At 38.8% G+C, this 15,017-nt stretch overlaps 1 protein-coding gene across 1 annotated transcript; it reads left to right on the top strand.

The window, feature by feature from the left end:
- Positions 1–263: 263 nt before the first annotated feature.
- On the top strand, positions 264–10,333 carry GPX7 (glutathione peroxidase 7). The gene is made up of 3 exons (XM_075157032.1): positions 264–470; positions 7,607–7,868; positions 9,784–10,333. The coding sequence occupies exons 1-3, from the start codon at positions 264–266 to the stop codon at positions 9,945–9,947; spliced, it is 633 nt and encodes a 210-aa protein (XP_075013133.1). The 3' UTR covers positions 9,948–10,333.
- Positions 10,334–15,017: the final 4,684 nt, after the last annotated feature.

Below are 15,017 nucleotides of genomic sequence, written 5' to 3'. Positions count from 1 at the left end.
ACTATTCTTGAGCCAACTAGCAGTTTCAGTTGTCTTGTACCCATAAATGGCCTTACTTAATACACCACTACCACCATGAAACACTCAATTTTAGAGTATTTGAATCCTCCATCAATGCACCTTCCTGAGGTCTGGTACGGACACAGCTCCTGCTAACCCTCCGCAGAAGCCAGACTGTTGCAAAAGCTGCGTTTGCAGCAGTCCTTTCTTTGCGGCAGCGCTTTCCTATCGCGGCAAGCGTCTCTGCAGCTCGGCCGTGCAGCATGCTAGATCCTGAGGGCAGTGTGGAGCACAAGCCTTCCTCTTCCTTCCCCAAAGTTTTCCTCGTCCCTCTAGCCATGCTCCTTGTAATTGCAGCACTCCTGCTCTTAGCATTTTCCGCTACGCAGCAGAAAGAGCCTGATTTTTACACTTTCAAAGTTGTAAACATCAGGGGCAAACTAGTCTCTCTGGAGAAATACCGGGGCTCGGTAAGTCTGCACGGAGGCGGGCAGCGCTCGCCCTGACTCACTAACCAGCCGGTCCTTGCATGTCTGCAGAAACCAAGTGGGGGTGGAGAGATTGTACATTAACTTGGTGCACGCATGCAGACAGAGTTGGGTTTACGACTCTTATTTAACTGATCTGGAGTCTTGCCTGCATGCTTCCTTTGATACCGCTCCATAGGTCTCTGCACTCTTCAAATAAAACGTTTGCAATCTAACCCCCGTGTGTGTCCGCGTCCTCTCCTTGTGCAGGCTGCTGCCTGTAGACGTGGCAGGCAGGGAGTGCCTGCCTGCCCGCCTTTCATTCAGCAGGATGAGTTGCACTGCGTTGTGGCTGTTGAAGCTCAGGAAGTTTGTACCTTTGTATAACTTACTTTTGGAGCTTATTTCTGCCTTTTAACTGCATGACTTTTAGTAAATTATTTTTACCTAAATCCCATTCCTTTTTAATGTTCTGCATTGAAAAAAAAAGATGGGATTTATTCAGCGGCTAATGGAGTTAACAGATTTCATCGTAATTAGTAAAAAAGCGAGAGACATGATAAAGTAGTTATTTTAATATCGGTGCATAGTGAAATTGCAGCAACATCATGCTATTCCAGTTGTCGCTTTTTAGTGTGACAGAGCAATATGAAGAAGGGCACATAGACACACATATACTTTTATGATGTCTTTTAAATTTCATTTACGTATTACATTCAGGAGTTCTAGGCAGAGCTTTCCGTACCATTTTAAGAACAATTTCCTTGAATGTAACCTGATTTTTTTTTTTTTTTTAGTGGTTTAACCATCTAGGAAAGATGGTCAGTACCTGTGGAAGGGTGAAAAGGGAAGCTAGCACATGGGGTGCATAATACTATAAGCTCTTACAGCCACATTCACAAATCAGAGAAGCTAGAATCAACATAAAGCTCACAACTGCTGCCCTTAGCACTCAAGTGACACATCTTCTGTGATGCAGCCAGGCAGTCCGACAGCTTAGCTGCTGCCCAAAAAGGCAGGCACCGCTTCTCACTTTCACCCTTCTTCTCCAGCTTTGTGTTTCCACCTTCCTTTTCCCCCTCCTCAGGAACTTCACCGAGGTGTCTGAGCTCACTAGTCCACAGCAGCAGGTCACTAAAACATTGGCAGGAAGGCAGAGAAGGCCCATGGGAGGAGATGCACATTTTCCTGAGCTCAGTAGAAAGGGGTACTGGTAGATTTGGATGAAATGAGAGGTCTGAATCTTATCTGGTCAAAGTCCTCCTCCCCGTCCATTCACAATTCAGATAGAGCAGAACTGGTCCAACACACACTCAAATACCTATATTGGAAAAAACATGGAATTTATTAAGCAATATTTGCTTTTTTTTTAGGAGTTCCTTCCAAAGGCTCTGTCAATAAATCCTGTTACTGGGGCATGTTTTGTCTGCAGGTCATCTGCAAATCTTTCTAAATAAGCAAATACCACCTGTAGCTTCTCTACCTCAGGGCCAGAATCCACATGGAAAGGAGTAAAGGGGGAACTCGGAGGAATTCCTTACAGCCACCCTGCAGAGAGCTGAGGGTGTTCATCCCCCCTGGAAGAAGCTGCAGAGCCTGCCCTGGTACCTCATGAACATGCCAGGTTAGGGGTGTGTGTGTGTATCTCCAATGGTGCTATGATACCAGGCCACCCCCGAGGCGTGACTGGTTTCATAAGGGAGAGCTCTAGAGCCGTACCTTGGAAAACGTAACGCTGTCAGTGAACGGTACTCCTTGATCTCTGCTAAGCCATATGGAATAGTTTATTCCAAAAAGTGATGACCAGCTTCTGTATGGAACAAAAGGATTTGCATTCAGAGAGCCTATTAATGTTCAGGCTAGCTGCCGTTTGAGAATGCATGTGCACAATTCTAAAGAAAATTATAGCAATGAAACACATCCCTTTCTATCATTATGTTGTCAGAGCTCAATATCAAGGTAGACAAAGGTTAATTAAAACTCCCATTTATTTCTTAAAATAAACCCGCTTAAATTTGCAGTTAGATAAGTAATGTTAAGATATAGGTTCATCATAATATTTTAAAGCTATTAAAAGAAAGCAAATAAGTACTACGTAAGTGCTGCTGATGTTTTAAAGAAAGTGAGTCACTAGTTAGCCCCTGGAACAATAGTCTGCTAATTGCTAAACCTGCTTTTAACAGCCTTAAGCTTTCTGGCAGATGTAGAGAAAACATTTTCTTCAATTCAGTCACTCAACTAATTTAGTTAAATAACTGTTTAATTTGTAGTCAAGAAACTAACTGGGAATTGAAAAAATCCAAAAGCTTCCAGAGTATATATTAAAAAAAAATCTGCTAATTCTAAAACCACAAGAGCCATGCTAAGTAGAAACAATCAGTGCAATTCACGACTTGCAGAATCTTTCTTCAATAACTATTATTAATATAAATTATTCTGTATTCAGATCATTGAGATAGTTTTTCTTAGCAAGAAAAAAGTAAAACTGATTGATATTATTTCATTTTCCATTCCAGTGCATCTTCATACAAATCACAAGTACCCTCCATTATATAGTAAATAAGAAATGTACTAACAATTCTGAAATAGCAAAAATTAAAAAAATTAAGGAACAGATTTTTTTTTTTCTGAAATAAACGTGCACAAACATAACCTATCCTCCACTTCAATAAAAATATAAAAAATATGTGAGGGAGTACTCTCTTTTTATGGGGGCATAAGAAATTGTATTGCCAGAATGCTAAAAATTTGGCATACATCTACCTGAAAGCAGAGAAAGGGAGGACTATTAGGACTAAAAAAAAGAGTACCAGAAGTGAAATGGATCAAGAAGCTGGCTGTTTCACTGTGTTGCACAAGAAGGCCATCCTCCTATGCTTTTTCCAGGCTACCATACTGATGTTGACCCATCTACATTAAAAATGAAGGGTGGTGGTGTGTGGTTGGAAAAGAATCAACAGGATCCAAATAAGATTAGTTTTCTATATCTAATCTATCTACCTGTCTAATTCAATAAAGCTTATATTTTATTTTATGATCTCTATCAGATACGCTGTAAGAGGCAGTATTCTTACAAAAATAATATCTATTTGGGAGTCAGAACTCCCAAGCATCAACTGTTCCCTGCTGTGTTTATACCTATCTAGATATAATAGTACCTACGTAGCTGCCTGCCTGGTAGGTAGGTACCTACCACACAGCTAAGTACAATGTGCTGAGGTGTAATTCCAGTGCTTTGGAAATCTTGAACCAAGGTAGTATAATAATGTAAAAGCATTAGGCACTATAAAAATGTAAAGTATTATTTCACTATTGAAAGTAATGCGAGGGAATTTGTATCACAGCTCTCTGCAATCCGAGAATGTAATATTACTGAATATGCATAAATACAAAGTATAGATACTTAATTACTGTACAAAGTATTGCTGGTTTTTTCCATGAAGGTAACAACTCTGTGAGTTGGTGTAACTTGTCGCTGGTTCTTCCATCAGTCAGATGGAGCCAGTTCAGAATCTCCAGGTATAAAACCTAAGTATCTACTGTCTCTGCTAACAGATCCACAAAGGGTTACTTGAAGCTGATAGCAGATTCATAAATCTCTCCAGGGATCTTTTCCTCAAGGAGGTACACTGGTGTAAACATTAAGTAAAACAAGAAATGTTTTTGCAATGTTAAATAAATTAGTTCATTACTGGAAAGCATGGGTTTTCTAAGCAAAGGGAAGGAAAGGATAGTATTAAGAGGTCAGACAACAGCTAATACAGAATTCAGCTTAAATTAAATAATCTTTGGAAGGTCCAGGATGAATTGTTTGCACTGCACACTAGGTGGTGTACTTGACTTGCACTCTCAGAGCCTGAAGTCAGTCAAGAGGCATATTGAACTTAATTTAAATCGTTGATAGTTGTAAGAAGTCAAAGTACAGCCTCTTCATGAGAACAAAAAGTGACTCTTATTTATTAAAAATAAAATATAGACAAAAAAAATCACCACATTTAATCACTTCTGGTACCAGATACTTGAAAGATAACTTGGTAAAGATTTTTAAACAATCATTTTAAACATTCCTTATGAAAAACTAATAAATCCTGGAAGTTTTTAATTATATGTTAGATATACTTTTAGGAGGTTTGCACTATGAAATTGTGAAGTTCAGTAATAGAATGAATTTTTGTAAGGAAAAAAGAGAAGCAGAATGCGTCTGCCATTCTAAGAAGCGCTGCATGTAGTTTCCTCCGATTTTGTGGGAGAACGTTTGGAAGTTTGCACCATTTGCAGTGTGAGCTCTCATGCCTTTCACCGCCATGCTGAGTAATCACTGGTTTTAAACAGCTGTAAATTAAAATTGTTGTTTCTTTTTGAGTGAATTCTTTCAAGCCCTCCTAACTTCAAAATCAAGTAAAAGTTACAAAAGCTTGATTGTTTTCATTGGCAAGTCATCTCTCATATCTGTTATAATATGAACATAATACCTACACAACCTTATTTCCCCCAAACCTCGAACAATAAGTTCTTGCATTACCATTTTATTTGGGATAAAGTACCAGTAGATATGAATACAGTAAGGTATATGAATACTTCTGCATCATGAGAATGCTGAGTCTTAAACTATATTTAAAAAACCCTCTAGAATTCTATATGAAAGAACTACATGTGACTTCAACTCTTAGTGCAATTTATCTTCAATCATACTAAACTACAGTTGTCACTATGCTTGGTAAATACAGATTATTTAAAAAGAACAGAACTGCCAATATTTTTTTTTTACATCCAATATATAAGTTCTATTTGACATGCTGACAGTCTGCAACAGGAATGCATCATAAAATTATTACTTCTCTGAAAAAAAAAGCTAATTGTATGCCATATCTTTGGATGTTTTAGGAGACTGAATTTAAAATTTCAGGTGGAGCTTGTAAATGTAGTCTGAATGAATGTGATGCTTTGCAAGTTAGCTAGATGGCTCCAGATATTTCATATGCAAGTATACAGGGATTGCTTAGATTGTATTCTGTTGACACACTACACCACAAAGAAGATTACATCAAGTTCTGCTTTATAAGATTACCTGTCTTCCAGGGAAAACACTGCCGCTCCGAAACCACTTTAAATATAGCCATATACCTATAGAAGGTACAAAATACACAAAGTAAGTGTTAATGTTTAACGTAAGAAATTATAAACAACAACATCCCCTTAGCTTTTTCTTTACTCGTTTCTACCCCTAGAATCGCCCTAGAAGGGATTTCATCTTATTATCCCATACCTTATCCAGATTGTGGGCTTTTATATGCCAGTTTGTTTTCTGGCCTTAAAAACTACACATGTAGTCATTTATTTTTCATATAATTTATTGGATGCACGCTATTCATATTTCCTACATACTTCTGTATTTTGTATAAAAGCACACATGTGGCAATATGGAACAAGAGTAACATTAGGATCCAAAGTTTAAATTGAGCAAAGCCAGTGGTCACAGACACAAAAGTATGAGACCTGGAGTCAGGATTTTTTACTTCCTTTTCTTGCCCTGCAGCTACTTGCTGTGTTATTTGATCAGGTCAGTTAATGTGTCCAAGCTTCAGGCTTTCCTGCGGCATTGGACCCTTCTACACTGCTGTCTCACAGTGACAATAAGGAAACCAAGATGCCATCTTCTATGAAACTTCCAAACTCTTGTAGAAAGATCCAATGCGAATAGCTACTGTTGTTGTACTAGCACTGGGGAATGTGTTGGCTTGATTGAAATAAAACTTTTTTTGCAATTTGAGAATGAAAGACCAGCTTCTGGGCTGATGTATTACCTGTAGAAACCCACTGGATTCAGTGTAAACCAGGCAGAATTTCGGTTCCCAAATCATAATGCTTTTTCTGCATTATGCCTGATTTTATTCTAGGTGGGTAGAAACATATTTAGTATTATAATATTTATATTGCCTTATGACTCTTACAAATTGGTCTGAAAAAAGGATTAGAATGTAGCTATATGTAAAAGAAACATCACTATAAAGTGCGTAATACTGTTTTTATGAATAAAATCATATTGTATCTAAAAGATCTATGACATTCAGCTTTAATCCACTCTCAAGAAAATATTAGAATGGCCTCAATTTATGTAGAATGAGTGGCAACTCACACTTACAAAATTTGTAAGAATAATAAAAACTGTAAGTCTAAAAATAAATTCTAGAAGTTATTTAAGGATAAAATATCTCAAAAACCAATGGAAAGCTCTTCAAGGCGTTGAGAAATTGTGTAATACGTGTCAGCTCAGGGTTAGGTCACTTAATTACCCCAACAAACTCTGGGCACAATCTGTTCTACCATGTATCCTCCTTACACATGCCTCTATTTTCCCGTAGTGCTCATCTGTGTTTGGCGTCTTCCTCTCTGCTGGATCTGCACAGGCAGATACGTGCCTAGTGGTAATGTCTCAGTGGCACAATGCGCACAACGTCAAAGATGATCAGCTACAGGAATGACTTTAAAGGATAGTGGGCACAGTCTTCACTTCTTGGGATCTCTAAATGAGGCAGTAAACCTTTATGCAAAAACTGTCGTCATTCTGTCACAACTGAGTAGATTTACTCTAGAAATGGTGGGAAATTTTACAGTCCGTACTGTGTAGACCAACCCAAAATCCTGCAATTGCTTCTATTAACTTCCAGGTCAAGACATCTACACTAGCAATGATAAATGGATCAGCCAGTTCTGTATGAGTACTAAATTCTGTACAAGGAAAGATGCTGCAGAACAGATGCTTCACAATAGATAAAGAAACTACCAAAAATACATTAATTTGCAAGTTTGTTTCATGCAACTTGGTATATCTTAGCTGGATGGTAATTTCTTAAATATGCTTAGAAACTATCCAAAAGGCAGAACAGAGAAACATAGATTCTCCGTAAACTGAGAATTAAGATTGCTTAGCAGTTTATTATCTTCACGGTTGCCAAATGGGAATACATAAAAGAAATATTAAATCTTCCTATTGTGAAGAGAACTTGATGTAGCTTCAAACATAAGTGTTCAGTCACAGTTCTCTAGACATTCTCATTTTTTTACAATGATCTGCATCCCAGCTACCTATTGGAAAATTGACACATGCAGCACATTTTTTAATCTCTCTTGTTCTTCAGGTGTCGCTAGTTGTCAACGTTGCAAGTGAGTGTGGGTATACAGATAGCCACTACAAGGCCTTACAACAGTTACAGAGAGACCTCGGCCCGTATCATTTCAATGTGCTGGCATTCCCATGCAATCAGTTTGGGCAGCAAGAACCAGACACTAACAAAGAAATTGAGAGTTTTGCGCGAAAGACTTATGGTGCCTCCTTTCCTATGTTCAGCAAAATTGCTGTCAGCGGAGCCGGTGCAATTCCTGCCTTCAAGTACTTAATTGGTGAGTAATCTGGAACATTGGAGGGTTGTTTCCCCAGTGTAGAATTCCTCTGACACAAAATACCATCCAACAGAAAAAAGATATCTATGACTGTGTTCACAGAATCATAGCGCAGAATTGTCAGCGTCAAAGAGGTCAGAAGTCATGTAGTCCATCCTCCTGCACAAGGCAAGATTTCCCTCTGTGTCACCCCTGATAGCTTTCTCTAACCTTCTAAAAAGATCTCCAGGGATGAAGACACTACGCTAACAGATGCCCTGTAAAAGCTAGTCTAATAAACCTCTACATGGAATACAGGTCTTGAAATATTCTCCTGTACGCATACAACACCTGATCTTCCTTTTTCCACTTCGCAGTCTCGTAAGTGCTTCTCCTGTGACACGACTGCTGCAGGCTGGATTTATAAGATTCATCTCAAGAGCTGTAGGATAAGTGCAAGCAAAGCACCTACATAATTTACTTCAACAATCAAAAAGTGAAACCAGGCACTAAGAGGTGTTCTTGAATACTCCCTTCCTCATTCCTTGCCAAGCATTGGAATAGCCATACTGTACAGTTCCTCCAGTTCTAATCTGCATTATAGGTAGCACTGAGACCTGAAGAGGTTTTGCTGGTTCTTAGCAGGCAGCTGACAAAATACACTGTAAAGCAGGATATTCTCTATCAAGGCACTACTTTCTCTATTAAGGCACTACTTTTCTTACACTGAACGAATGCTCAAAATCCAATTTAAATGCTAAACTAAAATGTCAGTCTTTATCCAATGTGAAGGAAATGTCTTCCAGCAATGATATATAATAAAGCCCAATGTGACATGGTATCACCTGAGCTGCATTCTGCAAGGACCATATCGCTGCTTCTTCTCTCCAGCACCACAGTGTTTTCCCACATACTACTGAATTTAAAGGAGTATTATTTTTGCCTACCCCAAGCACACCTCCTTCCAGGTGTCTGTAATGGATCTTTCTGCTAGCCAAACTTCCCTTTAATCCTCTTCACATCCTTCCATTTGTGTTTTGCCCAGCGGGGTTGTTACTGCAGACATGTCACATGAAACTTGCAATACTTCCGTTTCCCTGTTGGTCCACACAAAAAGGGAGGCTGCTGGAGGCAGGATATTTATGCAGCATAATGACAAGATAGTTAACAGTGTAGGTCTGGCTGTGTCTTGATGATACTTTGAAATATCTCCTGATTCCTTATGAGATTTTGCCCAACGTATAATCAATGGAAAAAGATGCTAATTTGTCTGTAGCGTCTGTACTTGTGCTATTGGTGGGATGATTGAAAATCAACCTGGTCTGATTGAAAATCCTGAAAATTTTGTTAGTCATGTAGCAGAATAGTAAAGGATAAGAACGCAACTCATGTAAAATGAGTATGTGTTCATGGAGGGAAAAACTGTAGTAGATGAGGATTAGGAGGAAACCTAACCTCCTGGACCAATTTACTTTGTTATTTCTTCGTGTAGCATTTCTTGAACCATTCTTCTGAAGCACATGATACTGGGTGCTTTTGGAGGAAAAATTCTGGATAAGCAAGCAAGTAATCAGTCCTGGTACAGCTATATTGTTATGCCAAATTCCATTTTCCTATCAATGTTCAACTGTTTCAGATTTATCTATGTAGCACAGACACACACACACATGCACGCACACACTTTAACACTGATTATAGTGCTTTCTCCTGTCTGTCTGTCTCAACCTTGATATTTCCATTAGTCTCCAGGGGGCTACCGTCTAGTTAAAACTCTCTGTCTGTCAGAAAATTAATCTTATTATTCAGTCTGAACTCCCTCTTAATTTTACATTCCTTCTTCCTCTGAGAGGGTACTCATCAAATTGACATGAACAAATGTCAAGAATTGGCTAACGTGGTTTTCATTTCTAAGTTTCCACTTTTTTTTTCCCCGTAGATTCTACAGGAGAAGAACCAACCTGGAACTTCTGGAAATACCTGGTGGACCCCAATGGGAAAGTAGTGAAGGCCTGGGACTCTACTGTCTCTGTTGAAGAAATAAGACCTTATGTTACAGAACTTGTAAGGAAAATCATCCTGAAGAAGAAAGATGAATTATGACTTTCAAAAGTCGCAGCATGCCAGTTACCTCTTTATTGAGGATTAGAGCTGGAGCTTGTCTTTTCGCATTCCAAAAGAGAGTATATGGGGAAGGGAAACCATGATCAGTTGCATCTATATTCATCATCCTAAGAATGTAGAAAACAGCAAGTTATCATGGTCAAAGTAATTTAAATTTTTTCTCCAGCTGAATTCAATTTGACTTTTCTGGGAAAGAAGAACTCATCAGCAATTGTTTCTTTCCCAATTCAAATTATTAATTGTTGGTGACACTATAGAAAGTCAGTTCATGTATGTGTAGGAAGAAGGCTCAGAATAACGAGAATTTCCTGATTGGGATCTCACTGACACCTACGATTCTGTTGTCATATTTTGATCGTGAACTGAATAAAAAAAAAAGAGTAAAAAGTGCATGATTGAATTAAGGCATGTGCTAGGAAGAGGGCCAAAACACATACCTTCAAACCAGGCAGATTTACATAGATATATGTCTTTCTAGTTACCAAGGCCAAATATATTTAATTTCATCTGCCTGGAAAGTCAGTTAAGAAAGGCATGGGGAAAAGACATCTATAAAACTTAAATGAAAGAAATGTGAAGACGAAGTCTCTGTAAAAATTCTCCAAAAGCTATGAGAAGAATTTCTGCATTTTTCCACACAATAAAGATTATCAGATGACATTTAAATAGCCAGAGCCTATACGAAATGACTATTTCTTTCCTCTATTAGCATTTTGCCTTAAAAGAATCACTCTTGCCTCATACAATTGATGTTAAATTTATTTTTCAATTTATAACACCATGCGATTTTGCTGCATGTACAGACAAACGTTAGAGAATCAACATTATTCCATGGAAATCATTTTTCAAATGTTTAATTGTTGCATAACGTTACATTGTTTAATACCACATTAATGTTACAAATGTTTAATGGCACCTTTTTCAAATGTAGCACTCAGGCATCTGCTCAGATTTCAGACCGCAAAACTTCTTAGCTCATACTAAAATAATAACACTAACAATTACAGCCTTGTTGTTCTTTGACAGAAACCCTTTGAAAATCTCATCAGCAAGAACTCTTTTTGTCTCAACAAAAACACAATGTACAGGTCCCCTGCTCTTAACCCCTGCTCTTTAAGAAGAATCTAGTCTTGTCCAATTGCAGTATTATTGACGAGTGAAAGCTTTTCTGTGCTTAGTAATGCTTTTTAAAGTAGCATAAACAATATTTGTCCATATAGTTGTCAGCGCCCAAGTGTACAAATAAGCCTTAATTGACCTGACCACGGTAAGAACTTTTTCCAACTCATCACTGCCATTATAGCTCTTCAGTAGCCAAACAGGCTCTAGTGGAGATCAAAGGCAAGTATTATGGCATGCACTGGCTTGCAGAACAAGATGGGAAAGAAGAGTACTGAAGAACTATCGGAAACAAAAGGGTTGATCCTAGAGTACATTATAGTTCCCATGCCTGAATAGCTGCTGTCTCCTGAGGTCTTGGACTCGTTCTATGGAGTGGTCTAAGGAAGTAAGAGCTAAAAGTACTTTAGGATTTGCAGAAAGATCCTGAAGGGCAGAGATTTTACTGCACAAAACAAACTCAATTTGCCTGAAAGAAGCTGAGAGCAAGGTTTTTTAGTTTTTAGTGAAAAAAAAAAAGGTGGGATGGAAGAGGGAATAAAAGGAAGAAGTAACAGAAGCACAGAAGCAAAAAGAGACATCAAGTAAGAAGGGAGAAATGAGATGGAAATGAAAAGACAGTTTGCAGCCAAAGAATCTTTGGGACAAATGGGGCATGGAAATGTTCATGTCATATTGATACTAATGGGTAGATTCCAAGCTAGATCAGCTACTTCTCACTTGGAGTGTAACTTAAGAGTGCAGGAAATTGGTGCTCATGGCAGTGAATATGTCTGTATTTTTCTCCTCTGATGGTGAGAAAAGTGAACTCTATGGTCCATTCAGTCATTTAGTCTATTCTTATATGAATGACTCTAAGGCAATGGTTACTAAGGACATCACAAAGAAAGGAAAATCAGGCCCAGCTGATACTGTGCTGGACAACTACTAGGAAAGGAGGTCTTTTATTGCTCTATTCTCTTTTCTGTCCGTTGATACTAATGCAATGCCCCAGCATGCTGTTAGCAAGTGCTGCATGGCTTAAAATTTTCTCCTCAGAAAGTATGTTTTGATTTTATAACTGAAGCCCGGATGAGCCCAGACCATGCTTTGAAAGACATTTTAAGCCCTCTCTATTTCAATTTTGGGTGTCTAACTTCAAACAGGACTCTGGATTTACATAGATATGATCTTGCATTCTCTATTAGACAAATTCTAGAAGTCTAAAGAGATATAATGGCAATGATCAGTTGGAAAGGGTTCATACTATACGGACAAATATTGTTTGTGCTGCTTTTAAAGGCATTATGAAGCACAGAAAAGCTTTCACTCATCAATAATACTGCAATTGGACAAGACTAGATTCTTCTTAAAGCATCCTGGGGTTAAGAGCAGGGGACCTGTACATTGTGTTTTTGTTGAGACAAAAAGAGTTCTTGCTGATGAGATTTTCAAAGGGTTTCTGTCAAAGAACAACGAGGCTGTAATTGTTAGTGTTATTATTTTAGTATGAGCTAAGAAGTTCTGCAGTCTGAAGTCTGAGCAGATGCCTGAGTGCTATGAATAACTTAATACTGATGACTGTTAGAGTTGGTGTTCTTACCAGTTTGGCAATTTAAAGAGAACTAAGGTAAGTATTACATATGCAAGCTTTAAACAACAACAGATTTGAACATGCACATGATTTTAAGCACATGACTACTCTCTCTGAAGTTAACTGAAACATTTTCGTGATTAAATTAAGTGTGTGGCATATATTCCATCCTTTGTTGCATTGGAATCAGTTTGTAGAACAAATGCTTTGATCTTTTAATCAAAGCTACAGAGTAAAAGTAAATCTTCTCGGTTGTAGATTAATTTGTATCTAGTCATGCTATAAGTACTTCATGACTTCTTGCTCAGAACAATTACAAAGCAAATTGCACTGGGTTGAATTTGTCTGTTGAGACTATAAAGAGGGCATGAAGAGATCAGAAATTACTTTTTTGGCTCATGAGTTCCAACACTGTTTTAATCTGACAGAGATCTTCCTCACAGCAAGTCCCGAAAACTGTAAACCAGTTCTGAATATAGAATCATAGAATCATAGAATCATACAGGTTGGAAAAGACCTCTAAGATCATTGTGTCCAACCGTCAACCCAACACCACCATGCCCTCTACACCATGTCCCTAAGGGCCTCATCTACACGTCTTTTAAATACCTCCAGGGATGGTGACTCCACCACTTCCCTGGGCAGCCTGTTCCAAGGCCTGACCACTCTTTCAGTAAAGAAATTTCTCCTAATGTTCAATCTAAACCTCCCTTGGCGCAACTTGAGGCCATTTCCTCTTGTCCTATCGCTTGTTACTTGGGAGAAGAGACCAACCCCCACCTCCCTACAACCTCCTTTCAGGTAGTTGTAGAGCGCGATGAGGTCTCCCCTCAGCCTCCTCTTCTCCAGGCTAAACAACCCCAGTTCCCTCAGCCGCTCCTCATAAGGCTTGTGCTCCAGGCCCTTCACCAGCTCCGTTGCCCTTCTCTGGACACGCTCCAGCACCTCCATGTCCTTCTTGTAGTGAGGGGCCCAAAACTGAACACAGGATTCGAGGTGCGGCCTCACCAGTGCCGAGTACAGGGGCACGATCACCTCCCTACTCCTGCTGGCCACACTATTTCTGATACAGGCCAGGATGCCGTTGGCCTTCTTGGCCACCTGAGCACACTGCCGGCTCATGTTCAGCCGGCTGTTGACCAGCACCCCCAGGTCCTTTTCCTCTGAATATATAGCATGAGACTATTTTCTTTGCCGCTTGTCTACTTTGCAGAGAAAATGGTAGTGTGCATTAACAGATAAGCACATTTATGCATGGAGAGTGATTATCTTGATTATCTAAGACTTGATTTCTTACAGTTTGCAACTTTGAAGGTGTAAACTCTTGGCATGTTGATTTAAACGCTAAACTAAGCACCTAGACACATGATTGTATGGAGTCATGCGTCCCCTGTGGCATGCCAGAGGGAAAAGAAATAATTTTAAAGCGTAACTGTAAGTTCAAAATTAGACGGGACACTTCTAATCTTTCAAAATTTTGTCTTATAAAGAATGTAAAACCAGACCTACATCTATCCAAAGGTCTGCTTTGAAATGGAATATGGTACATTGAAATAGAGCAATTGAATGGAGCAATAGAGAGGGGTTTAACACCCTTTTTTTGGCATTATAAGAAGAACAAGACCAAATACCCTAGTTATCCTTACAGCCACATCTGGTATTTTAGTTATATGCTAGGGACATTTCACTTGACTTTCTGTTGTGATTCTGGTCAGAAACCTCAGTAGCAAACCAAACACAATTTCTCTCTACTGGATGGTACTCAGTTTATCATTTCAAACACATCAGCATCTGGTTCAATAAATAGCTGACCATAGTGCGTACTTTCAGAAGACTGGACATTCCTTTGATTAAGCAAAACAAATTTTATGCTACCTTCAATTATTAGATCAAGCAAATACGTTCTATACACATGTAAATTTATACTGCAGCTACTCATAGAGCCAAATGAAATTTAACAAGCTTACCTCTGACTCACTCACAGAAAGAGTCGAATAAGCAGAGAAATCAGGTATTCTCTGTGACATGATGAACAGATCCTGGAGTAAAAACATCACCTTCATAACACAAAGGAGTTTACAAACCCTTTGATTGATGAGATACTGAAAGCACCAAGAGATCTGAGAACTAATTCTGAGCCATGTTAAAGCTCCATAGCAGAGACATACACAGAGCAGAAGGAAATAACTGAGCTGTACCTGAACATCACCACAGAGGTGACTCTGTGATCTAATGCTACACAGCTAACTCATCTACCTAGCCAGCCCGCAAACATAGTGATGCCCCCAATATAGAATGAGAGATGAGATGAGAAACAACAAAATTCAGCTGCATCTTTTATGCAGCAGCTAGGCATA

Source organism: Calonectris borealis, chromosome 8 (assembly GCF_964195595.1).
Source record: "Calonectris borealis chromosome 8, bCalBor7.hap1.2, whole genome shotgun sequence".
Taxonomy (NCBI): domain Eukaryota; kingdom Metazoa; phylum Chordata; class Aves; order Procellariiformes; family Procellariidae; genus Calonectris; species Calonectris borealis.
Note: the sequence above shows the minus strand (reverse complement) of the source record. Positions and strands in the feature narration are given on the sequence as shown.

Bases quoted from the DNA above. Each gene is read 5' to 3' on its own strand.
- GPX7 (XM_075157032.1), top strand. From the start codon at position 264: ATGCTAGATCCTGAGGGCAGTGTGGAGCACAAGCCTTCCTCTTCCTTC. The intron at 471-7,606 runs GTAAGTCTGCAC...CTTGTTCTTCAG, and splicing joins TGGAGAAATACCGGGGCTCG to GTGTCGCTAGTTGTCAACGT. The intron at 7,869-9,783 runs GTGAGTAATCTG...TTTTCCCCGTAG, and splicing joins TGCCTTCAAGTACTTAATTG to ATTCTACAGGAGAAGAACCA.